The 27,123-nt window shown below is 39.6% G+C and overlaps 1 protein-coding gene across 7 annotated transcripts in view; it reads left to right on the forward strand.

The window, feature by feature from the left end:
* Positions 1-27,123, forward strand: part of TNS3 (tensin 3) — a 343,602-nt gene that overhangs the window by 165,413 nt on the left and 151,066 nt on the right. For 6 of the 7 annotated variants that reach the window (XM_084621461.1, XM_084621462.1, XM_084621464.1 and 3 more), the window contains 5 exons: positions 401-442; positions 19,079-19,131; positions 20,956-21,127; positions 24,880-24,930; positions 26,625-26,747. In XM_084621461.1, coding sequence (XP_084477587.1) covers positions 401-442; positions 19,079-19,131; positions 20,956-21,127; positions 24,880-24,930; positions 26,625-26,747 — 441 coding nt within the window. The remainder of the gene's footprint in view (positions 1-400; positions 443-19,078; positions 19,132-20,955; positions 21,128-24,879; positions 24,931-26,624; positions 26,748-27,123) is intronic. The other variant, XM_084621463.1, reaches the window with a different exon arrangement.

Consider the following 27,123-nt stretch of genomic DNA (forward strand, 5'->3'; position numbering starts at 1 on the left):
TGTTTTGTATCTGGTAGCAAAGAATGAGTGGGTGAAAGGGTAAAATGGGAGTTGCACAGCTAAATCACGCATAACACAATGAAACTTCTTGACATGGTTTTTCTGTCTCCAACGTGTTAGTCTTCTCTTATTGTACAAGTAACTGTATGCCAGAACTTTGGAATAAGAGAGCCCCTGTAGTTAGAAGAACTCAGAAGCTCACACAATGTAAGATGCATTTCCATTTGTGTGTCTGTCTCAGTGACATTTGCTTGTTGATAATACTGCAGATCATTTCTGTGCCTGAATGATTTATTTTGTTTGGTGGGAGAGGTATGGGGGAAGCTTTTTTAAACATGTATTGTAAAAAATATTGGGAATGATTAAATTGATTTTAATCATTTATTTTTATTCTTCACAGCCTGATAACTCTGAGACCTTTCTGAGTCATGTAACCAGAACTGTAAGTAATCCATTTTGGTTAGTCTTTTTGATTTGCTTAACCTGATTTATTTTTCAGTCTGTGGTTGCACATTTTCATTACATCTTCACAGAACTATTACTGCTAGTCGTTCTTCAAAGCACAGGCAGTTAGAATATTTAAGGGAAGCAGGTTTGGGTTAAGATAACTGGTGGTAATGCCAAAGGTTTTTTTGCAGTTTTCCCAGGAACTTTTGCAGTGGACATGAGCCTTTCTTGCCTTCTATCACACGAAAGCTTTCGAGGGAGGAGAAGAAAAGAGAAATGACAGAAACACACATGCTTACATTTTTCCTCTGAAAAGGAAATCAAAGATCCTATGGCACTTTTTCAGAAATAAGAGTGTTTGCTAATCCTTGAGTTCTTGGCAATGCACAATTCATAACTTTATCTCTCTCTATATATCTGTGGTTGGCAAAGTTGGGATGAAAGTGCTATATACATGAAAGATATCATGGGCATCAAATAAGGTGTATGCATATTACTCATGAAGACTTGTGATTGTTTTGTACTGAAGCACTCTGTCAGCTTTGGTTCAAATAGCACTAGGTGCAGTTAGAAGATGGGGAGATGCTGCTCTTTGGTAAATGCTGTGGGAAAAGATATGAACTGAATAATATTGTATGTATCAATACTGGCAACCCCTGTAAGTGCACCCTTCTTCCCCATTTATTCTTTAGCATGAGTCCAGGACCAGATTTAATAACTAAACCCAGAGTACTAAGGAAAACTTACCCAACATAAATTGGGTCGGAATTGGAGGCCATTTTAACACCTTTTTGCTTTCTTTTTCAATGAGACAATGAAGTGAGCTAGCATCTTTAAAGGGTTCCACTTTGTGTTATCTAAGAGCATTAATAAGAATTCTGGGTATAGCAGTTATTGGAACACTAGCAAGCAGCTCAATTATCTGGTGACAAGACATTTAAATGAATTAAAATATTTAATGTTCCTCCCAGACTCTCCCCACACCCCATTCTTAGTTGGACAGATTACCTAAAATTAAGACAAAAGGCCCCAAAATATCCCTCTTGTCAAATTCATATACTTGAGTGAACAGTTTCACAGCTCTCCCCTAATATAACTAGGATGAAATGAAATCACAAGATAAACGGTGTAAAAATAATTACAGATTACTTTCTTGTGTTAAAACTAGCTGTTAACTTCAGAGGGTTTTTATGTTTGCCCTAGTTGCTTATTAGAGGAGCCAAGGTCAACCTCCTTTGTACGTATGGTAGCTCATGCACAACCATCTATTTTTGAGCACAATTAAAGTGGCAGGCCACACTATTCCAACTAAAAGCGGCAAAGAGTCCTGTGGCACCTTATTGACTAACAGACATATTGGAGCATAAGCTTTTGTGGGTGAATACCCACTTCGTCAGATGCATGTAGTGGAAATTTCCAGAGGCAGGTATAAATATGCAAGAAAGAATCAGGCTAGGGGTAACGAGGTTAGTTCAATCAGGGAGGATGAGGCCCTCTTCTAGCAGTTGAGGTGTGAACGCGAAGGGAGGAGAAACTGCTTTTGTAGCTGGCTAGCCATTCACAGTCTTTGTTTAAACCTGAGCTGATGGTGTCAAATTTGCAAATGAACTGAAGCTCCACAGTTTTTCTTTGAAGTCTGGTCCTGAAGTTTTTTTGCTGCAGGATGGCTACCTTTAAATCTGCTGTTGTGTGTCCAGGGAGGTTGAAGTGTTCTCCTACAGGTTTTTGTATATTGCCATTCCTAATATCTGATTTGTGTCCATTTATCCTTTTACGTAGGGACTGTCCAGTTTGGCCAATGTACATAGCAGAGGGGCATTGCTGGCACATGATGGTGTATATTACACTGGTGGACGTGCAGGTGAATGAACCGGTGATGGTGTGGCTGATCTGGTTAGGTCCTGTGATGGTGTCGCTGGTGTAGATATGTGGGCAGAGTTGGCATCGAGGTTTGTTGCATGGATTGATTCCTGAGTTAGAGTTACTATGGTGCGGTGTGTAGTTGCTGGTGAGAATATGCTTCAGGTTGGCTGGTTGTCTGTGGGCGAGGACTGGCCTGCCTCCCAAGGCCTGTGAAAGTGAGGGATCGTTGTCCAGGATGGGTTGAGGATCACTGATGATGCGTTGGAGAGGTTTTAGCTGAGGACTGTATGTGATGGCCAGTGGAGTTCTGTTGGTTTCTTTCTTGGGCTTGTCTTGCAGCAGGAGGCTTCTGGGTACATGTCTGGCTCTGTTGATCTGTTTCCTTATTTCCTCGTGTGGGTATCGTACTTTTGAGAATGCTTGGTGAAGATCTTTTAGGTGTTGGTCTCTGTCAGCAGTTGGAGCAAACGCGGTTGTACCTCAGCGCTTGGCTGTAGACAATGGATCGTGTGGTGTGTCCGGGATGGAAGCTGGAGGCATGAAGGTAGGCATAGTGGTCGGTGGTTTTCGGTATAGGGTGGTGTTAATGTGACCATCACTTACTTGCACCGGGGTGTCTAGGAAGTGGACCTCCCATGTTGATTGGTCCAGGCTGAGGTTGATGGTGGGGTGGAAACTATTGAAATTGTGGTGGAATTCTTCCAGGGTTTCCTTCCCATGGGTCCAGATGATGAAGATGTCAGCAAAATGTGGCTTAGGTAGAGAAGGGGCATGAGTGGATGAGAGCTGAGGAAGCGTTGTTCCAGGTCAGCCATAAAAATGTTGGCATATTGTGGGGCCGTGCGGGTGCCCATAGCGGTGCCACTGGTCTGGAGGTATATGTTGTCACCAAATTTGAAATAATTGTGAGTGAGGATAAAGTCACAGAGCTCAGCAACCAGTTATTCTTTGGCATCATCAGGGATACTGTTCCTGACAGTTTGTATTCCAACTGTATCTTTTGGTGTATACACCTTCACATAGAGTAGCATCTTGGATCAATAAATTGCCCATTAGTTCACTGCTTGAAAAATTTCCCTGTTCTCTTCCATGGGACTATACCTACGAGCCAGTGATTGACAAGGAAGATGAAAGGGAGTCTGGCCACCAGACAGTTCTGGTTGTAGCACCATTGCATAAACTCCAGACCGCAGTGCAGATTTTAGAAAGGGGAAAGATGGTGGGATCGATACCAGTGTGCTGTCCCTAGACCCTGTGTTGGTATCAGTCTTTTACATGATCCTCTAACTAGTATGTGTACGATGAACTCTGCTGGAACGGTGTAAATTCTCTTTCTCTTTTCCTCACCATCTTCCAGTGCCTCCTAGCTCTTAGGAAGGGAAAGGGTCTGTTTCTCTTGTTTAGCATCCTGACTGCTGAGTGAATATCTTCAGTAGCAGCCTCTGCCACTTCATGGGAAAGCTATGAGCAGCAGCTAAGAAAATGTGGCCTAATTCATGACAGTGTCACTTCTGCTCACAAGGTTCTGAATGACACTTGTGAAACTGACTAGAGTCTGGTTAATTTCCTTCAGCTATTGTTTGGGAAAGTTATGAGCAGCTGCTGAGAAACTTGTGACATTTGCCTGCAAGCTCAGGAAGACAGCTTTGCATTTCCTTACATTTAAAAGGTATCTTCACAAGCATATGGATTAGAACCTTAATTTTTTAAAACATGAAAGTTTGAATGCTGGAGACTTTGTTGAATTAGGCTTCTTACCTACCAGGAAAAATTCTACCTGCTAGTTCAGTTTGTCAAGTCCTGCCTTGGTGTACCTACTTCTTTGTTATAAAATAGGTGGGATGCAAATGTTTGACTGAAAAGCAATTTCAAGCCATGACAGCAAGAAGTGTTTTCCTATTTATAGTTTATGTGCCATCACTTCATTGGCAATAAAACTCTCAATCACAGACTATCTATTTATTGGTATTATGAAGGATCCCAGAATATTCTACAAACATTAATGACTTAAGCCTCAGAACATGTCTGTGAATTAAGCACTTTTAAAAGATCAGGCCCAAGGTCACAGAACAGATCTGTGATTGAACCAGGAGCAAAGCTCAGGAGATCTGACTTCCAGTCCTCTGTTCAAACCACCAAATTTTTCTTCTTTCCATTGTATTGGACAATATGAATGTATTTTTTTCAAAAGTAATAATCACTGTAGGACCCACAAATGCAGGGAATGTGCTTTATACACCACTGATTCACACTTTCTGTGTGGTGGTTACATTAACAGTCTCATCCTTAAACCATACCAGTTTTGAATTAATGCAGCAGAGTTTATACGCTGTCATGTCTCTTGTGATGAATTAGGTTGCCTGTGGATAGTAATTATTCAGAAAGCTGCCTATAACCTCTGGAGTAATAACAAGAACTTTACCACAACTGGAGTCTCAGATAGCACTGTTTAATTCACCCTGATGTGTTTGGTTTCAAATAGCTGACTAGCTTGATAACTCTGAACATGATACTTAACATGATCACATCTAAATCTCGGAGAAGTATTTTGCGCTCAGATTTGCTCTGTGACTGTTCTCTACACTTGTGCAGAACTTCCACAGATGTCAGTGCAGATCTGAGAGCAGAATTGTTTACGAGCAAACGTTTAATCTGTTGGCAAGAGGATGTTAGAGGGCTGGATTCTGCTTGTGCAGTGCAAAGTGTACTTAAACCAGCCAAAGAGCTCCCCTCAAGTGCAGGGGAATTTCTTGCCAGAGTAAGGCTGGCTGAAGCAGCTATGCCACCTCCTGCACCAGCTCCACCACCACTGTGCAAGGCTCTCAACTGGCATGATGTCACTGAGGGACCTTTCACAAGTGGTATAAATGAAAGTTGCCCCTTTAAAACAGCAGCGTTAGCTTACGCTGAGGCTTGGGGCTAAGAATTGGGGAGCCTGTCAGCACTTTTCTTGGCTGCCGTGGAGAGCCGAGCACAGAGTGTTTTAAAAATGATATTGTCAGCGCTAGTAGGAGAGTTTGCCTGAATTTACCCCCTACTGGTGCAGGAATGGCTCCTTCCTGCACCACAGAGTCCCACTGTGCCTGTGGGGAAGGGAAACCGCTTTAATTCCTACCAAGGATTCCATGGAAGCCAATGGGAATGTGCTGTATCAACATTTGCCACCCCAGCCATGCTCACTTTTGGATTATTCCTGACACTTCTCAGGCCTCAAATGAGGGAGACGTTCTGGGAACCCTGACAACATAGACCCAATGTTTGGTCTGCCTTAGGATAGCAAACTGTCCATGTCACTGTTGGTTTTCTTCTCAAGAGCTTTGTAGCTTGCAGCTTGTGCTTGTCTAGTTCCCCTAGCAATCATCTGGCAATGCTGTGGTGCTGGAGAATCTTGTTGCAGTTTTGTTTTATGTCTGGATTGAATCTCCTGGTCTCTTAGTTATTCTCTTTGTAGTCTGTCTTCCTGTGATGTGGGTTGAGACAAGTGGCTGACTGTATCTTCACATTGTTTGGTGAATCTTTTTCCTTCTCTTTTGTTGGACTGAGTTGTAGTGGGGATTTATACTGTATGCTGATATGGTTTTGCATGGATGTTGTGCAGTAAGGGGAGATGCACATTCCTTCCTGGCAAATAATCAAAGACTCTCTTTAGGACCTTTGATTAGACACAATATATATGCCACTGTCAGTCTCTGCTCAGGAGAAGCCTAAGGACTGGTCCTGCAAGTTACGATGGAAGTGCATTAGCAACGTTGACTGAGCACATTGCTTGCATACGCTATACTTGTCTGTGAACAGTTTCTTTTGTATGCATGAGCTCAAAAAATAACAAAGAATTAAAACAAAACATGCTGGGAGCACAGGGAAATGATGTCCCCTCTACTTGGGACAAAGATGCAGATACAAACACAGAAGGAAAAAGGGACAGGTTAACAATATCTCTCAAAACTGAACTTCACCAATATAGTCTGGACTAACTCCTAAGAGAGCGAGTCCTATCCAGGTCTCCTTGGCCAAATCAAGTGTGAGAGTGCGTGTGTGAGAATGAAGTGGGGAGGTTGAGAAAGCCTCATGTTTGAAAACTAGATGACAGGATCATGTTGAATTCTTCCAGGGCTCCCCAAAACAGTACACTAAACATGAAAACCAGCTGCACACACTGTAAAGGATATTGACCTATCTAACAACTAATTGAAATTGGGATGTGCAAGGTGGCTGACATTACTATGGGGATTGTGGGTAACTTTTCACTTTCTGACTTCTAATTTTTATTTTGAATGTACAGCTATTATGAGCAAAATCTTTAAAGGGGCCTCAACCTGCCCTCTATAGTCACACCTGTAACCTGGGAGTTGAACATATAAGTACTGCTGTTTACATTCACAATTGCCTGTAGTTGATTGCAGGTGTACAAATCAAAGCCTTTTAAAAATCTGTGGCCCATAATGCAACATTAGATTAGTGTTGTTTAATTTAATTTCTTGTATAAAAAATAGCTGTGGCACTATGGAGTTGTGGAATTTTATTTTGCACATTTTTTGCTGTGTAGACACATGAGAGATAGCTCAGTGGTTTGAGCATTGGCCTGCCAAACCCAGGGTTGTGAGTTCTATGATTCTATTAAAATATCCAGGTTTCGTATTGTGGAATTATGCAACTCAATAGCAATAATACAGGCAATAATGTAACAATGTTTTTAGTGCTTGTGCCCAAAACACCATTTTAATGTCTTGACTTTATTTTAATTTTTTTTTTCAAATATGATCATAAAGTTCAGCTACTTTTGCACTCTGCAAAAATTCTTAACATGTTTTTAAAAATTGGATACATCACAATTATGGCTTTTTGTCTTACCCACCTGGCAGAAATGGCTGAATAGATTTTATTCAAACTTTAAAGTCCCTCAACTGAAACAGAAATTAAATGGGCAGGAATGAGTGCCCAGAAACAAGTATTGGGGAAATGTCGTGGAAATGGACTTGCAACCTTTCCGATAGCATTCATGAGAGCATACAGAAGCTGATGACATTGTCAGGTTCTCCCTTTAAGTAAAGAGATTGGCAGCATTAGTGTGTAAACCTCTTCATTAGAGACCACAGGCTAGATTTTCAGAAGAGCTCAGCTTTCATTTAGGCACCTAAATGATGAGAGTAATTTTCAAAAGTCCTAGGTACACTGCAGCTCCCACTTAAAAACAATAGGGGCTGCTGGGTGCTGAGAACGTCTGAAATTCAGACCACTTCGTTTAGGTGCCTAAAGGGGAGCTGAGTCCTTAGAAAATTTGACTCTATATCACTTGCAGTGGCTCTCCAGTTGTGACTTTTTAAACTTCCCCTTGCTATTTCTGCTGTTGATTAGTGTCTGAGCAGCTGCCAGATTCTGCTGTAGCAGAAGACACATGAGTGCAGCTATCTCTTGTTGAAGCAACTTACCTCACATCAATAGCTATTATAGCAAATACCTAACACTGTCCGGCCAGCTAGATTACTTGATTGTCTGAATGTTGTGACACTTGTTTTTATATAAAAGGAAATGCCACCTCGTTTCTGTAGGTTAGATGTGTTACCGTGAAACATCTTGATTTTGGGGTTTTTTTTGTTTTTGTTTTTAAATCTTGTTGGTGATTTAATATGTATTTTATGCCTGTGTTTTTGATGTCATGCTTTCAAGATACTTTCAGTAGTTGTTAGGACAATATCAAAAACTGTTCTGTTCACCTGTGGTTTGCAGAACTTGTTACCTCCCTGTCACCTTACAGGAGAGGAGCACTTTATAATAATAATATTGAAATAATAATAACTACCAAAAAAAGCAAGTGGCAGGCATGGGACCTTTATTTGTCCTGTCACTATTGTACTTGCAAATCTATCTAGGTATTTACATGGCCTACATCACTGTAATATCTGAACACCTCTCTCATGAATAATTTTATCTTTAGAATCACCCCTATGAGGTAGGGACATACTATCCTCATTTAACAGATGGGGAACTGAGGCATGGGATCAGTTAAGGGTCTTAAGCAAAGTTCCACAGGCAGGTGTGTTTGAGCTGAGACCTGACCCCAGGTCTCCCTAGTGCCCTAACCACTAGACCAACCGTTCTCGAACTGTGAGTGAGGACCCCAAAATGGGTCATGACCCCATTTTAATGGGGTCACCGGGGCTGGCATTAGACTTGCTGGGGCCGGGGCTGAAGCCTGAGCCCCACCACCCAGGGCTGAGGGCTTCAGACCTGGGTGGCAGGGCTCGGTTACAGGTCCCCTGCCATCGGCTGAAGCCCTTGGGTTTTGACTTTGGCCCTCCAGCCTGGGGCAGTGAGGCTTGGGCTTGGGCTTTGGCCTCCTCACACAAGGCGGCAGGGCTAAGGCAGGCTCAGGCTTCAACTCCCACTCCTGGGGTGTGTAGTAATTTTTGTTGTCAGGAGCGGGCCGTGGTGCAATGAAGTTTGAGAACCCTGCACTAGACCATCCTTTCTGCCCAAATACTTCCCCGTAACCTTAGAAGAATACAAAGACAATAGCATTTTGTATTAAATGTTTTATTTTGAAATTTCAAACTTGCCATGTGCCCAATTATGCCTGCCCGCTACAATATTAACAGACAGGGCTTTGACTACCCTCCTCAAAAGTAGCCTTCTCTGGAAATGCATTTGCTGTTTAAAATAAATGTTTGATTGTTCCTATAAGTGGAAAATATTATTCAAAACTCTGTGTACATTTTTTGGTTTTTGCTAATCAAATTAAATAAACCTTTCAATGTAACTATTTGTTAAATCTGGCAAACTTAGTGATTCTAAAGACCATAACATATCTGTCCTAGAAATGTGGTGATGAGAAATATATAAAAGAAAATTTCACTTTGCATGTGAGGAATTCAGCTTTGAAAAACCTAATGTAGTATGTTCCCTGTGGTCTCAGTCTGCTCTTATTCACTGGCAAAACTGAGTCTCATCTGAACCCTAGACGACTCATTAAGGGCCTGATCCTGCAAAACTCACTGATTTTGCTGTGAGTTTTCTGCACTGAGGCATTGCAGAATCAAGCTTTGAGAACACGCATTGTATTTGTAAACAGTACAGAAAATTCATGGCTGTAAAATAATCATGAAATAAAAATCACCTGTGGCTCATCCTTCTTATTTAAACATGGACTTTGGATGTTTCTGCTTTCGGTTGTCATAGCTGGCAAGGCCCCAGATAGCAGCAAAAGCAAAAGCTTGCTGCTTACCTTTTTGTTGTTGTTTTTTAATTCCTGAAAGAAAGTGCTTCAGCTGCAGTGCACTTTATGGATAGAAGACCTAAATGTCCTGGGAACACTTACTGATACAGTAAATGAGAAAACAAGACTTTTTTTTACAGTTTTGCACAGAACCAAAATAAAAATATACAGCCAAACCAATAACTTGCTACTTACAGAAGAAATAGCTATAAATTCATGTTCTCCAGGAAGCCAGCTCCCAAAGAGACATGTTCAGTGGTTTAAAAAAAAAAAGTTTAGTACTGACACAAGACGTTCGAACATGTGTTCCTCTGTAGCTTCTAAAAGCCGCTATTAACATAGAAGTTACCATAATGGAACAGACTCGTAGTCATTGTAATTCATTGTCCTGTCTTACTCAGTGACCTCCAAGGGTATGTGCAACTGCAGTACAATATCATAGAAAGGGAGAGAGAATTTCTTCCTGACCACAGGTGTTCAGCGTGTGCTTGTGACAATCTTTAGAATATTTTTTTCTAAGCAGTTCTATTACACACTCTATTCATAGTCATATAAATGTCTAGTAAATTGTGGAGTTGTGTTTTTTTGTTTTGTTTTTTGTTTTTGCCTCATAAAATCATGTGGCAGTGAATTCCATAGGTTAGTTATAAGTTGTGTAAAATGTCTTCAATTTTATATTTATTTACTTAAATGTGTTTTTTTAAAGTATCTAGTCAAAATTCTAGGTGTTTATACCACCATTAAAAATATCCAGAATTAAAGTATTTTTATCCAAAAATAGAAAGACCTTCCTTAATATGACCTAATTTCTCAAACATGCTTATCTAATTAACCTCTCATACAAGAATAGTTTCTCCTCATTAAATTATTCCATATCCCTCATAGCACACCCCTTCAGCAAAAGTCCAGGAAAATAGCTGAGCCCTTTGGCATGCCCTGAAGGTTAAAAGACCCAAGGTCGGTACAATCTTATGGAGAGAATGCTGGAGTTAAGGACCCTTAACAACACTGTCTAAGCCAGGCACAATTCATGAAGGTTCTATGCAAGCTTACTCATAAGAGTGCTCTCAAGACAGCTCAGTACTGGTCATTTTTAAATGCTAAGTTGCTTTTCAGCAGACATTTCTACAGTAATGCCAGGGACTGCTGGGACATGGGATGAGACCACCAAACTATTTTTCATTTATGATCCAATCTCCAGCGTTGCAAGCCTGGTACATTAACACATCTCACCCTAACTCAGTGGTTCCCAAACTTTAACAGCCCGCAAACCCCTTTCACTAAATTGTGAAATCTCGTGAACCCCCTCCTAAAAATGAATATTTCCGGGGATTTAAGTTTAAATTTCCTCCTCACTCCGAGGGGCTCCTGCTGCTGGACCCCGTTGATTGCTCCAATCAGCTGAGCTCCACTGAGCTCAGGCTGCAGGTCCCCCTGACTGCTGGGGCTCGGGCTACCAGCCCCAACTGCCCGGCCCTGCTCTCCCTGGGGCTCAGGCTGCCAGCCCCGTGCGGAGTGCTGGGGTTCTGGCTGTCGGCTCCCCCGCTCACGGGGGGGCAGGGCTCGAGCTGTCTGCCCTGCAACCAGGTCCCACCTGCTGCCTCCAAAGCCCGGGGTCCTCTGGCCGCCATTAGTGACATTTTTCTGGCGAACCCCCTGTACCGTTCTGCGAATCCCCAGGGGTTCACAAACCCCAGTTTGGGAACCACTGCCCTAACTCATGTTTCTGACTTTGTGTGTTGCCCTAATGCTTAGTTTTAATGCTTAGTGATCAGAAGCCATTAGACCAGCTCTTAATTGCAACACTGAGCTTGATTTGTCAACCCTGTGAAATAGAGCCCTGTAACTCTGCGGATATACGCTTTGTATCTGTGGATATTTGCGTCCGTGGACCATATTTGTGAATCACGGATGCGGATCCAAATTTTATATCTAGAGCCCTGAAAATCTGCAGACATCCACTTTATATCCCCGGACCATGTTTGCGGATTGCGGATCGGATGCAGATACAAATTTTGTATCTGCGCAGGGGCTCTACTTTAAAGGTTGGTGAAATGATTCAGATGAATTCACCTGGGCAAAATTGATCCATAACAAAACTTTGTGGATGCCCATGAAGCTTCAGGACAGTTGAATTTGGCTTCTGAGGTAAGTAAGCATGCTAGAGGTGTAATTTGGATGGTGGTTCAATTCACTGCTACCGTAACTGTCATTCAAAACATCTGCTGGAGGCTGAGCAGAGTGGAGGCATGCTGGCAGAAAATAGGGCATGGTTTATGCAACTATAAGCCTTGATTGTTACTAGCCTAAGGCAGCTATAGAAAGGAAGTACAGAAGCATAAGGGGCCCACTCATGTTCTTGTATGGTCTACGTGTACCACAGATTGTAGTGTCAATGGGAAGCAGGCTCAACAAAGCCACTGTTTCTCAACACTCAGGTGTTGCCAGGGTAGGGGCTGAACAGAGTATTGACTCCATCCCTCCAACATGCTGGCCATCATAGCTGTGCAAGCATACCATATGACATACACTGCGTTGGGTATAAGCCCAGCACAGTTTACTTCTTCCAGAAAACTGCCAGGAGACTCAGAGCCACACTCTGCTTCCTGAGCTATTCCTAGGACAGCACAACTGTGCGCTGCCTGTTGCTCACGACAGATCATAAAGTGACAATCTAACCCACCCTGCTTGGCTGTTTTACTTTTTTGGGAGGCCTTATTCTCTGTTTTTTTTCCTCATGTTTTGTAAACTACTGACTGGGCCGTGCTCTCCTGTGCTGCTGAATTAGACATATAGCCTGATTCTTTTCCTGGATAAAGAAGAATCTCCACAACAATGTAAACCAGAAGTAACTTCCATCAATATAAAACCATAGAGTAAAACTGTGTGCCTAATCCGAAAATGCAGAGACGTGTCTTTCATAAATTCAGCAGCTTCAGCGGCACCAGCAGATTCACCTGGCTGAAACATAGCCATGATAACATACAGAATGGACTTCCATCTTCAATGGTCCTTTGCACGTTTTCTTCCTTTGTCAAGAGTCAATATGAGAGGATTTAGGCTTCTTAAATACTTCAAAATTGCATCTTCCAAGCTCGCTTGTGGTCAGTTTGGTGCTCTGTTTCTTTCAACTTCAGCTCTGTAAGCCTTCTTTAAAAGCGTACCTTCTTCTGTATGTATGACATGACCCCACAGTTGCAGTCATCTGAACAGGTGCAAGATCTGATGAGGTTCAATAAGGATAAGTGCAGAGTCCTGCACTTAGGACGGAAGAACCCAATGCACAGCTACAGACTAGGGACCGAATGGCTAGGCAGCAGTTCTGCGGAAAAGGACCTAGGGGTGACAGTGGACGAGAAGCTGGATATGAGTCAGCAGTGTGCCCTTGTTGCCAAGAAGGCCAATGGCATTTTGGGATGTATAAGTATAAGTAGGGGCATAGCGAGCAGATCGAGGGACGTGATCATCCCCCTCTATTCGACATTGGTGAGGCCTCATCTGGAGTACTGTGTCCAGTTTTGGGCCCCACACTACAAGAAGGATGTGGATAAATTGGAGAGAGTCCAGCGAAGGGCAACAAAAATGATTAGGGGACTGGAACACATGACTTATGAGGAGAGGCTGAGGGAACTGGGATTGTTTAGTCTGCAGAAGAGAAGAATGAGGGGGGATTTGATAGCTGCTTTCAACTACCTGAGAGGTGGTTCCAGAGAGGATGGTTCTAGACTATTCTCAGTGGTAGAAGAGGACAAGACAAGGAGTAATGGTCTCAAGTTGCAGTGGGGGAGGTTTAGGTTGGATATTAGGAAAAACTTTTTCACTAGGAGGCTGGTGAAACACTGGAATGCGTTACCTAGGGAGGTGGTAGAATCTCCTTCCTTAGAAGTTTTTAAGGTCAGGCTTGACAAAGCCCTGGCTGGGATGATTTAATTGGGGATTGGTCCTGCTTTGAGCAGGGGGTTGGACTAGATGACCTCCTGAGGTCCCTTCCAACCCTGATATTCTATGATTCTATGATAAGATTGCTGCTTGCTGGGAATGTCTGAGTATCAACTTCTTGGTGACAAATCAAACCAATGGATGTTAATAATATGCTGTAACTTTTTACATTGAAAACTGTTTCAGAAATCACAAGCAACAGATATATCCCAAAGACCTTTCTCATCTTAGAATCATAGAATGTCAGGGTTGGAAGGAACCTCAGGAGGTCACCTAGTCTAACCCCTGCTCAAAGCAGGACCAATCTCCAATTTTTGCCCCAGATCCCTAAATGGTCTTCCCAAGGATTGAACTCACAACCCTGGGTGTTGAGCTTAATGTGCATTAGCAGGCCAATGCTCAAACCACTGAGCTATCCCTCCCCCATGCTTCAGTATTTTCGATTTCAAATATGCAAGGAAATAACTTATTTAGGTGTTAAAATTTGTTCTAATCTTCCCAAAATTGTTTCTATGAATATGGACTATATATTAAAAGAAATTTCCAAGGATGTGGAGAGGTGCCATATCCTCCCTCTGTCATTTCTAGGGAGAATAGAAATAACCACAATTAATATCTACCCAGGAATGACCTATATCATTAGCCTATTGCCTTTAAAGGTCACTCCCTTGCTCTTTGGTAAAATAAATAGGCTTATTGTGCAATTTTATGGGATAAAAAACAGTTTCACGTATCACACAAGACCCTTAAAAATAGGCTTGCCAGATTTGTATTTATATTATCTAGCATTCCGAATGTGTCCTAATTTAAGATGGTTCTCCTCCAGTAGCTCTGTATACACACCGGTCTGGTTTGAAATAGAAAATAACTTATCGAAACCATTTGGTTCCCTCTTTTCTGTTATATACCTTAAGAGGCTACCCACATCCTTAAGGAAAATTCCGATCTTTGCACCTACAAGATGCAACACATTAAGATGATTATAGCTGCTGATCTTACTAATTCTCTTCTTGTACCGCTATGTACCTGGGCATCAAGATCAAGGCAAATGCCACGCTTAAGACAATTTGGATAGAAAAAGGATTTAAAAAATTAAAGCTATAATATAAGATGATAGACTGGCCTCCTTCAATTACATGTGCAACAAAGATCAGTTACTGCAGTCTGAGTTCCTCCTTTCAGCAGCTATGCTCAGGAATTCATGCAAGGGTAGGGAACAATTGGTCTGTTTCAACTCTCTCACCTCTAGAAGAACATATTAAGAAATATAGAAACAAAAGTCACTTTGTAGGAATTACTTATAGGTGGCTAATACTTTGCATTACCGTCCCAATCTGAGTTTCAAAGAAAAATGGGAAAGAGAACTTAACCTTACTATCAAAACAGAAACGTGGGAGGATATATGGCTTAATGTGAAAGACGCTTCAAGTTCTTTATCCTTGCGATTCTTCCAGAACAAGATAATAAACAGGTATTACTGGACTCCAGGAAATTAAGGCTAGATTGGTAACACACAGTGAATCCTGGAAATGCAACTAGCCCCATGCGAACCTTTCACACATCCTGTATGCCTGTCAAAAAATGCATGTGTTCTGGAATACCATATTCAGTGCTCTCTCAACAACGTCGTGTTGTTATTTTTCCATCTCCGACTTTGGGTATGTTGGGGATGCTGAATGAGTTGGCATTAAGAAATGGATTGCAGTAACTAATTTAGTGCCCAAAAGTTATTTTGAGAAAATATACAATTCCTCCCTCACACACAGATTGGCTTAGTGAACTCTCTACTACTGTATTAATGGAATTAATGACTTTGTCTAATAGAAATGCTTGGAAAAAATATGAGGATGTCTGGTCACACATGAAACTATTGCATAAATTTGCAGTTTAGTATATATTAGTCCCCAGTGCTCATAGGTTATCTTCTCACTTATTTATCTGTTTAGTCACTTCAACAATTGACTCTCTGCATGACCTTTATGGGTTCAGGTTTGTTTGCTTGTTTTTTGGTTTGTTTTTTTCCAGGTTTAACAAATAATAAAAACTGAATTTTGCTATTTATAGGGCCATCTTATGCACGTATTTATATATGTTTTGTTTCATTCTGTTTATATTTTATATAAAAACGATAAAAAGAAAGATTAAAAAAAAGAAAACAGTTTCATAAGTTCAAGTGCATTGTTTAATTGGCTATTCTGTCCAGATTTGGTCAGAGGCTATAGTACAGCAGTGCTTGTTTTGCAGAACATCTGTTGTCATGAAATCAGATTAGGAAGACATCTTTATATACTTGGTGTCAGATTGTGTGGTCCATATTCCTACAAAACTTGACAAATCTGTGCATTTCATCATTGTTTGAGCACAATAGCACATTTTTCAAGATGTAAGCAATGCCATTTGATAAATATCTTGCCCTCGTGGTATTTTGAAATTCAGGATAGCTCTCAAAGTTCTGTATGACAGAGAGTAATTTGTGAAATCCGAATAAATAAGGTAGCCACAAAAATGTCTCACAGCTGTGGAATGTCTGCAGTATATCATAATACATTTAGCATATCAGACCATAGGAAAAATAGAAACATGAGGGAAAGGTACGTTGTTTGGCTCAGAAATGATTATATCAGGGAATAATGCTGGGGGGAAAGATAGGTTAGAGGGTGTATAGGGATGTGGGGGTATTTCCCTGGCTCCTTGCCATCTGCAAACAAATCATTGACTATAAAGAGTCAGCATGTAATGTACAGGGTGACCTTGACATTGTAAATGGGTAAGAGAAATTTATCACATGCTGTCCACCATATTAATATGATGGAAAGTTTCACATGGTGAACTGAACTCTCTTTTGGAGTCTCTGCCCAGCAATTCAGGGGAGTGTGGGGAGTTTTCACAATTTCTTATGTTTATGTATCCACCATGACAGCTTATACAGTAACACAATTCCTTATATTGTGCAATAAAACATGATACCCAAACCAAACTTAAGGACTTTAAAAGCTTTTGCTTTAAACAGAGAATCAGTCAGATTTAAAAATAAATAAACTACATTATAGGAACTGGGAGAGAATTTTACAAATAGCACTGACAATTTACATATTAAGCTATTCCAGCTGTTAAGCCATGGAAATTGGCACAAACCACCAATACGGTGCATGCAGCAGAAAGGAATACACTGCTTTTCAGCTTGATAGCATGCATACAATTAAGTACAGATGTCCCTAATGGGATTTTTGTTGTTGTTTTATTGTGAGATCTATATTAATGTCCAGTTTATATGCCACAAATAAGTGGAATAAAGTTTCATTTTATCACTTTCTTCTTAGCAAAGGAAAACCCATACAGAGAAATGAAATCATAACTAACTGATCATTCATATTTAAGTGAGACTAGCTATTAAATTTATGAAAGTTGGCGGAAACACTCGGTAAGGTGCTCAGTGTACCTGCTGGCTGGCTGTCCGTGAGCTATGTAACTGAAACAGAGACACATTCAGCTAATGTCTCCTCTACTTGAAAGACTGATTGTGGGCAGGGATTCTGTTATTATGATTATTTGTAATTTACTTATAGTAGCATTCTCTGTGTACTAGGCACTTTCAAAACACTCATTAATTGAGACTATCTATGTTAAAAGGTTGATTCTGACAGGATTGAGAGCGGCCTGCAATGCGTTAAGCTGCCTCAGCTCTCACCACTGAAGATAATAGACGGTGTGGATGTTCAATACATCACCGGTTGCATTCAGCATCTCACAGAATCAAGTCCCAAGTGTCAATGTGTATGAGACCTACACAGTACACTACTATTCAGACTTGTTTTAAACTCTTCAATGCAGCTCATCACTAGAAATTTTGGAAAAGACACATGCCAGTTATGTACATTTGGGTGTGTGTTGGAGGTTACCTGCTTTTGTTAAGTGATGCATTTGAACTGAGGAGTGGTGTCTTTTTTTTTTTTCTGTCTTTTTCTTCTATAAAAGGTCCTACAGACACAAAACCCATCCTAGCATAAATCAATCTATTCATGAGTACTGGGCATACATAAGTTATATTGGCTCAGGTGGTCTGAGTTCCAGTCTGTATCCTGATTCTCAGCTTTATAGTGCACTCTTCTGTACTATACATGCAAATCAAAGGCAGGAGATGGGTGAGAAACCCCTGCTTTATAAATATTTATTAGTGATTCATATACTTTATCCCAAGCTCACATGCATATAAGGGCAGGACAAAGTCTGAACTGTTCCATAGATTCTTATTTCATAATTATTGTATGTTAACAAATAATTTTTAACTTAGAAGTAAAATTTGACACTTTACTATCTAGTCAGTATAACTGTTATATTATTGCAAACGAAAGGGCCATCTCTCAAGGTGTGGATTTGAAGCAAATTTGATTGAGACCTCTTTATTTTAAATTAATTTATACATATTACATATATGTAACAATTATAAGGGAGTTATTCATAACATACTCCTCTTGCTCATATCATCCCTTCCATGAGACAATTGATAATTGGGAAATATCTTTGCAAATCAATGGGCTTGTACTAAAACTCTGGCTGTAGCACACCAGAAATAGAAATCCAAATTTCAAATCTTTAAACTCCTCTAATCTTTCTGCAACAATTTAAGCCCTACCAGATATTCTGAATGTGTAAGGCAAACAAGCCTTCATTTTCAGCAGGGGAGCAACTTGTGTGAAGTAATAAGGGTTTGTGTAAGGATTATGACATGCCCTGGTAATACTTAGTACATAGTACATTTCCGTTATGTTTGAAATTATGGTCAAAACAGGCTTCAAACCATGTTATGACATGATATATTTTGGCAATGGACTAGAAATGGGTGGGTGTGGGGGATGTAACATTGTTTGATCCCATTATTACTGTAATTTACCATTATGTTGATAGAGGAGTATTGTGTGAATTTGTCATTGGGTTGCCCAGGCAGACCTCTAAAGATAGCTGCATTAGGACTATGCAACTCTTGTGATTAATTTCACCTTCCTCTGTGTCTGTAATTGAACACCATGTTCTGTAATGAAAATAAAGGCATCCAAAACAGGAACAAATTCATTTTGCTTCTATAGGAGGAAAGTGTATTGGGAGTCCTCTTGTAAATCATTGCTGGTGATGCTGTACCATTTTTGAGAGCCTCATAATAGTTTAAGGTTTCAGAGTAGCCGCCGTGTTAGTCTGTATTCGCAAAAAGAAAAGGAGGACTTGTGGCACCTTAGAGACTAACCAATTTATTTGAGCATGAGCTTTCGTGAGCTGCAGCTCACTTCATCAGATGCATTCAGTGGAAAATACAGTGAGGAGAGTAACCAATTTATTTGAGCATAAGCTTTAAGTATCATTTTGTTTGAAGCCATACAAGATGCACTTAGCCACTTGTGCTGGGATTTTCAAAGGATCTTAAAGTGACTAAGCACCTGAATTCCAATGAATTTCAATGGGATTTCCCATTTGCAAGTGGGATTTATTTATTACAAAAGAATTTTCTGACTGTTTTTTTCATAGTGGGAAACTTCATTTTGTGAAATTAAAAAGTAGCCATGTTGATTTTGTCATACCACGGAAATTACTGAGCTGATCACTCTGTTGGTTTGTTTGTTTCAGACTTCCGGCAGTTTTTCCAAAAGCTCATCTTTCTGTTGTGACAAAGCATCACAGTAAGTCTCTCTTGAATGGTTTTGCTGTATTACCGCTCAGTAGTGTTGTGCTGTTTTTAATTGCTCCTGTGCATGGCATCTTCTGCAGGTTAAAGTAATATTTAAAGACATTCCAGTTGTTGTCTATGAAAGACATAGGCCATAACATTTTCTTGTTAAGGTTGTAGAGTGATCTTTTACTGGACATATGCAAAATACCAGATGAGCTGAGTATTTTCGTAAAGGTAAAACTACCACAAGTCACCTTAAACACTGTATTATTTTCATTTATCTTTCATGCTGCTTCTTCAATACAGCTTTAATTACACAGATCTAAAGGTAGATTGTTTTCTTTAAGGGTAAAATTCACCCTTTACAGAGGGCCCAAGTGGGAGTTAAGTTCTGCATAGACTTTGCCCTGGCCCCTGGGCCTTTACACAGGGATGTCTTTCACCAAAAGTAAAGTTGGGACTCATGAAAGGTGACAGACTGAGAGCACAGAAGTTGTTTATCCAGACCAGATTGCTCACAGGCTGCAGTCCCAGATTCTATCCCACTCTGCCACTGTGCCTCAGTCCAATCCAGTGAAGGGATCCACCATGAGGGGTAAGAGAGAGTTCACTTTCCATGCCCAGCAAATACGCTGCTTATTATTTGCATCACAGTAGCACTTAAAATGTGCTAGGCACTTTACAGACATATAGGAAGCACTGTCCCAAAGAGCTTACCAACTGAAATGTTGCCAAGAAGGTTCCCCTTTAGTGGTGGTAGGTTTTATAGTGTGGACACCTGTTTGCTTGGGCTGAATACTGGTAGAGAGCTAGGAACTTCTGACTTCTAGTCCTCCTTCTTCCCTCCGACTTTCAGTGTGGCCTGGAGCAAAAGTCTGTAGATTAAAATAGGGTTAATAATATTTATCTATCTACTTCACAAGCATGTGAAGATTAATGTATTTGCAGTGTATTGAAGATGGAAAGCTCTAAACAAGTTCTAAATATTATTTAGGTGCGGCTGCTAACTAGCCATTATATGGTAACAACCCTTTTCACTATTAACCTGGGCCAAAGCAGTGAGGAGGAAGGAAAGGATATTTTAAATGTTTTACATAGTCTTTACTATGGCTCTTTTTTGGTCCATGTTCAAAGCAAATAAATGGTGAGAACAAAACAACATGTGCTATAACTCCCGTGCTTTTTCTGTAGCTTGTTTGGACATGGCATTCAAAAAGGGTGCTTCGAACTCTATTCATTAGAAACATGTGAATAGTTTCTATGGGTGGTTTATGACAGTAAAGAAGAAGTTGTAGGCCAAACTATTGGAGAAACTAAACCTAATTTTGACTTCATTTACTCTATTGAAGTTACTCTAAATTCATATCTGTATAACTTAGGGCAGATTTATTCATGTAGCATACATGAGCAATTTTAGAGACCTCTTAAAGACAGAGTGTCTGTGATGCCCCAAAGAAATAGCGAGAGATTATTGCAGCCATGAGTCTCTGTTTGTCTGTAACACCTGGATTTTCTCCTGTTCGGGACAGAACAAATTCAATTGTATTAATTTTTCTACCTTTCCATAGCACTGCACATATAGGCTTGGGATTTTATAGGTGGCACAGTAATGAACTCTCTTTTGGCCAGCTGTCAGTTGCTTAAAGACCTGACTAAATTTTGTTTTATAAGCCGTTTATGAACCGCAATTTCGATGAAAATATCAGGAACCATAAATACTGACTGGTTCCCTAGTATGAGTTCAGGATGAAATTTCTGCTCATTAACTTTCTATTTTCTTGTCACACTCACCCCTCTCTCCACTCCCCAAACTGCCACATCGGATTCTTCGCAGAAGTGCAGACTTTGATCACATTATGGAGGAGGGCTATGAACTTGACCTGACTTACATCACTGAGCGGATCATTGCAGTATCCTTCCCTGCCAGCTGTTCAGAGGAAACATATGTGCACAACCTGCAAGATGTAACCCGAATGCTCAAATCCAAACATGGAGATAATTACCTGGTAAGTGCAGATTAATCCTGTTTGTAATTCAGCTATGTGTAATTCAGTTTTATCCCTATTTGCTGTATGATGGCTGATCTGATATCCTTAATAACAGAGCCTAGTATAGGCTCACTTACACCAATGTAAGTTTGGATGTAACTCCACCAAAGCCTATCTAGTTCACATTTACACCAGTGCAAGTGACGGCAGCCCAGCATTTTACATTCAGTCAAACAAGGAAACAGATGCAAGCCACCTTCTTGTTGATGGCAAGGCAGTATACATTTTGAGCATCATGTTCATTTGCAACAGAAAATTTGTAGGGATAGTTCTCACTGAGTAAAACTCATTCCTACAAGATCCAGATACCTCACCATGGAATGCATTTTTCTAGCAGCTGTAACTTGGGTTCCGATGATCTCTGACCATCCGCCCTGCCCCCCACCTTGGCTGGCTCCACTGTTGATTGTAAAACAGCACATAAAGGTTGCTGTTAGTGTGATTTGTCTCGTTCATTGACTTGATTTAGATGCATTTTTTCCCCATTACTTATTTTCTATTTAAAAAATCTCTAATGGGTTCCACATGCATGATCTTTTATGATGACCAAAACTGTTGTTCTCTCATGCTGTGTGTGTTTTCTGCTTAGCACATTTAAACCCTGTGGTATCTTACTCTTTCTCGCAATGTGCTTATAAATCAGGGCCAAAATCTCTGCTGTTAATTGCAGTTATTTTTACCTGACATGTGTAAACTATTAGAATAAATCCACAATTTCAGGAGGGTAAAATTACTGTAGCATCTAGCTTGCATTGTCATTCCATCCGAAGAACACCAGCACTCTGCATTCATTCACTCACAACACTTTATTTATCACAACTGCATTGTATAGCAATGACTGCACTCAGGCTGTACTTGCAGTACTACCAATTATGAATCTTTTGTCACATCAGCTTTTCTGTAAGAAAACCAGTGGTCTCTCTGACGCAAAATTGTAGTGCTTTGCAAAGCATTTCACCTAAGTCAATGTTTCAAAATCAGCCCAGATCAACTGTCATTTTCATGTGATGCTGTATTTTGGTATACGTGAAATAGGCTGGTGGTCTTGGTCCAGCTATCTAACTCTTATTAGATGTGTTCACATCACAAAAAAAAAACAAAACAGTTATATTTATACTAATTCCATTTTGTGTTAGGAAAAGGCCATAACCTCTCCATAGCTAAGTTTGCCAGCAATTACCAATTGGTTTAGTCTTACTATAACTTTGGCATGGGAAATACAGTGGTTTGGTTGGAAAATTGGCAGATTTACTCTGGAAATAAAGGAAAATGTATTTGCAAAGTGAAGAAATTTGGCAAGTCATTTTGCAGTTCTAGTCCATTATAAAATTACCACTTTTGTCTAAGGCTTCTTTGTCTCCCTCTGTTTCAAAAATGACTTTTTTGAACCCCTTCAAATTTTCCATATCGTTTAATATCCTTGAACATTTGCATTCCAGCTATGGCACCAATCCAGCAAAACACTTAAGCGTGTGAATAGTCCCACTGAAGTCACAGAGAGCACTAACGTGCTTAAAGTTAAACACATGCTTAAGCACATTCTTGTGTCATAGAATCATAGAGTTAAAAGGGACCACAAAGGTCATCTAATCTAACCCCCTGCCAAGATGCAGGATTTGTTGTGTCTAAACCATCCAAGACAGATGGTATCAGAGCCTGTTTTGTCGAAATGTAAGCGAAATTATAAATGCTTTTTGTTGTGGGTAGTTTTGAGCCCAATCTTCCTCCCTTTGATTTCTTTGTGAGTTATTGGCACCATTCTGCTGTCATTAGTGCCAATGGGAATTTCTGGACATTAATGTCAATGGGGGCCAGGATGGCATATTGTATGTTTGCATGAGCAAGTTGTCCTCTATGCAGTTGTTGCATATTGGAAAGAACATCGAAGCTTCTTCCATAGTTAACAGTTACAGCCCTCTTTCTTTAGCTCAAGTAGCAGAGACTTGTGTCTTAGAGATCTAAGATGGGTCCCAGCTCTAGTCCCAGCTCTGCACATCTGTAATTATTATGGAGAGCTGATAGCATCTCCCTAGCTAAGGCTGATTTTGGCCCTACTTTGTATCCATAAAATTTGTTCCAAAATGGTTGAAAAAATAAAGTATGTTTTTAAAATTAAAAGAGTTCAAAATGGCACTTTTAAAATTTCTGCTAAGTGTCTAACTTTTTTTGTGTCCCCCTTTGTCAACTCGGTGAAATCACCTGATATCACAAAATTCCAAACATAAATAGATTTTAGTAACTATCCCCCCAGCAACCTCAGTGATGTTTTCAAATTCACATACAGCGCTCTGGTAGAGTCCCATGACAATAAGTGTTTTATAAACACTAAAAGATTTTGACATTGGCTCATGCAACAAGGACATTTCAAAGGCTGAAATAATAAAATATGTAAGAAATTGTCATTATTTGTAAACTAGACATGAAGCAGGAATCACTGGATCTAGGTAGAAAAGAAAGAACCAATAGAAAGGGTGTAATTGTCAGCAATGAATTTTCTCAGTGACCAAAGAAACTATATTGGGCCGATGTGTTGCTTGTACATAGTGTAATTTTACTGACAATTTCTTTCCATAACAAGTACTTATCTATCACATCCTTAAAAAACCCAAGCTCTTAAAAGCCAGAAAATGAATAGTTAAGGAATCATAAATCTTATACTTCCTACAAAATAAAAAAAAAATCATATCAGGTAGAAAGAAATGCAGATTTCATCATAACAAAAAAACACAGTCCTGTCCCTAAATATTTTTCGTCAATAATTTCAAAATATAAACACAACACACAATCCTTCAGAAGAAAAATACATTATTTCTGTACCATTAGTGACACATATTCATTACTGTCAGAAACAATGCACATGCATACATTATTTCATAGTATATCAGCAAAGTTTTACACTTATTCTATTAAAGTGCATATTGTTGTTAATAGTTTTATTATTTATGTATGTTGTAATACTCCCTAAAAAGTGTTAGGCACTGTACCAACACAGAGGAACAGCACAATTCTCAAGAAAACAACTGTTTTAGATTCTTAATCACTGCCAACTGGTACCTAAATTGAACTAGTTTTAAACTGAACAGTTTGTCTTACATGAAAATATTTTGACATTGAAATAAAGGTAAGAAAAATATATGGCCAAAATTTCCACTTACTTTAATGGGAGCTGTCTGAGTGCTCAGTAGTTTTGAAAGTCAAGGCACTTAAAGTCAAGGCACTAAAAATGGACTTAGGAACCTGTCTTTAGGCATCCATTTTTTTAAAATCTTGGTCAATTATTTAAAACCAACCAACCAATCAAACAAACAAACAAAAACCTCCCACAATGTAGAAATCAGAGAAACTCATGTAGTCTAATAAGATTGCTAAGCATAAGGCCTAATACTATTTAAAATCTTTCATTATATATACCGGTAATTACTATTATAAACGTGAAAATTTTAATTGTTACATATTGTAGGCATTTACTTAGCATATGTAGTTTCCCATTATACTTTCCTGAATTTACTAAGGGAAATACCCCGAATACTGCAAATGCTGAACTTAACCAAATTATTAGCTGAAGCTAGATATCTAAAGTGACTGAAAAATCTGAAGGCCCTCCCCTGTCATTTAACTTTCTTATAACATAATTTGGATACAGTGATTTACCACAAAAGAAATTAAACATCAAGATCTCATACTTTTTCTTTCTCTTTCTTCCTGAACAGGTGTTAAACCTTTCTGAGAAAAGATATGACCTTACCAAGCTTAACCCAAAGGTATTGGTTTTGATCATAACATTCCTCACTTGCTAGACTTCTATACAGCATAAATGGGCTGCCATAAGCCTTCAAACTATACACGCTTTGATGTGCACAATGGATGACAATTTTAGGAAGAGTTTAGAAAACCAAAGATGCCGCCCCTTTAATTTTAAGTGTTGTGACTTCTTTCATGTCAGGGCTATGCTTTACAAAGTTGTTTCCATTGTTTTCTTTGGCTTTGCACATAAGACCTTGATCCAGAGTCCATTCAAGTCAATGAAAAGATTCTCGTTGATTTGTGTTTTTAATGTCAGGTCTACATTACATGTGTGCCCATGGAATATTTATGGCCATATAATGCTCCTTTGCTATGTAAACCTTAATGTACTGAAATTGATGAACTCACAGTTCAACATAACCTCATGTTTCGTGGATTTGCCTTCCTCTCTTCACAATTGCATCTGTGAACATTGGCAATGCAATTAGGGGAACAAAAGTTGTTGGCATCTTTCTTTGTTCTTCCTCATAGCCTTCCCCCCAACTCCCGGCCCCGATTTGTATCTTCATTTGTTATAACATTTTCTTTGGAGTGAGATGGGAGGTGTAAAGGGTTGAATATATGTCTGGGACTCGAGCTCATTCCCATATTTAAGAACTTTGGCAGGCAGCCTTCAACAGCAACCCTTGGCCCATACCATCACAGACCTACAGTCACAGCAGCAGCACAGCATTGTTTGGACCTAGCAGGGGTTCAGATTACTGCGAGAAAACACAGTGAAGACATTTGAAGTCTGATCTTTTAACACACAGGCAGTTTTTATCACATGTTAATGAATGCGTAGGATTTCATTGGCTTACTATTTTTGGAATGTGAACAAGATAAATGCACAGATAATGATGAGAAGTTGACCAAAAGAAAACTAGTTCCTTTAAAGGTAGGAAATACAGGTTATTAAGAGAGCTGGGCAGGAAACAGTTTTCCCATCCCAGGAAATTTTAAGATTTTGAAATTTTTTCCTGTCCCAAATCAAGAAGAAAAGTCTGACATTTTCATAAATCAACCCCCTTCCCCTCTCCCCTCCACCACCAAAAAAAAAAAAGTTTGGATCAATCAAAACAGTTTGATTCAACAATTTCTAAAGACTTGTATTTTGACCTTTTATTTTATTTTGTTTTATTATGTTTTATTTTATTTTTACTATGAATTAATGTGAATTTCTAAACGAAAACTAATTTTGAACCAAAAAAACTCCAGAACTTTTATTTAGAAAATGTTGAAGTGGGTCATTTTGACAATTGTTTTAATTTTTTTTCAATGGGAAATTTCACAAAGCCAACCCTTTCCTACACAAAGTTTCAGTTTTGATTAATCAAAATACATTTTGGAAAAAAATTCTCAGTCAGCTCTAGTGTTGGATAAGATTTGTTAATACTTGCATGGAAAGCTCATGTATGCTAATAATAATAATAATTAATCCCTCCTCCCCCTGCTGTTTTGGGAGGTCTGTAAAGATGTTTTGCTTATATGATGAAAAGGCATTTTAAATAATGAAATATCACCATGGTTCTGTGAAGCACAGATGTTTCTGTTAGAAAAAAGAAGGAACCTTTACCATCATAGCACATTTTGGCGTAGGATTATTGAATACGATAATAATGTTAAAGAGTACCTTGTAAATGGAAAATGAAGTGGTTTTGCTTGATTCCAGATTATGGATGTGGGCTGGCCTGACCTTCACGCACCTCCCCTTGATAAGATGTGCACCATCTGCAAGGCTATGGAATCATGGTTGAACAGCGACCCTCAGCATGTGGTGGTGATCCATTGCAGAGTAAGTGTGCAGTGTAGTGAGCGTATATATGACGTTCAATTTTTAATACTTGATCATAACAAGAAAAGTTATAATTAACAGTTTTGCAGCTGTTTTAATGTTGAAAACATAGTGAGCCAGATGCTTAGCTGATATAAAGGGGCCTAAAGCCATTAACTATGCCGAGTTAGACCAGCCAATGCTCTGGCCAGATAAATCCAGGCTTGTGTGCTTAGAAGTAATAAGCAGTGAGGTGTATATATATCAAAACTGAACACCATTGTTGAGTGTATTTAGTCCATCTCCTTGTCAAACTTTTGAGGATCCTCTTGTAGTATATGACATTCATTTACTTTAGTGGACTTTGAGGGCACACGGCACCTCACAGAATCACCAT

The sequence above is a fragment of the Lepidochelys olivacea genome (genome assembly GCF_965140295.1).
Source record: "Lepidochelys olivacea isolate rLepOli2 genome assembly, chromosome: 2".
NCBI classification, from domain to species: domain Eukaryota; kingdom Metazoa; phylum Chordata; order Testudines; family Cheloniidae; genus Lepidochelys; species Lepidochelys olivacea.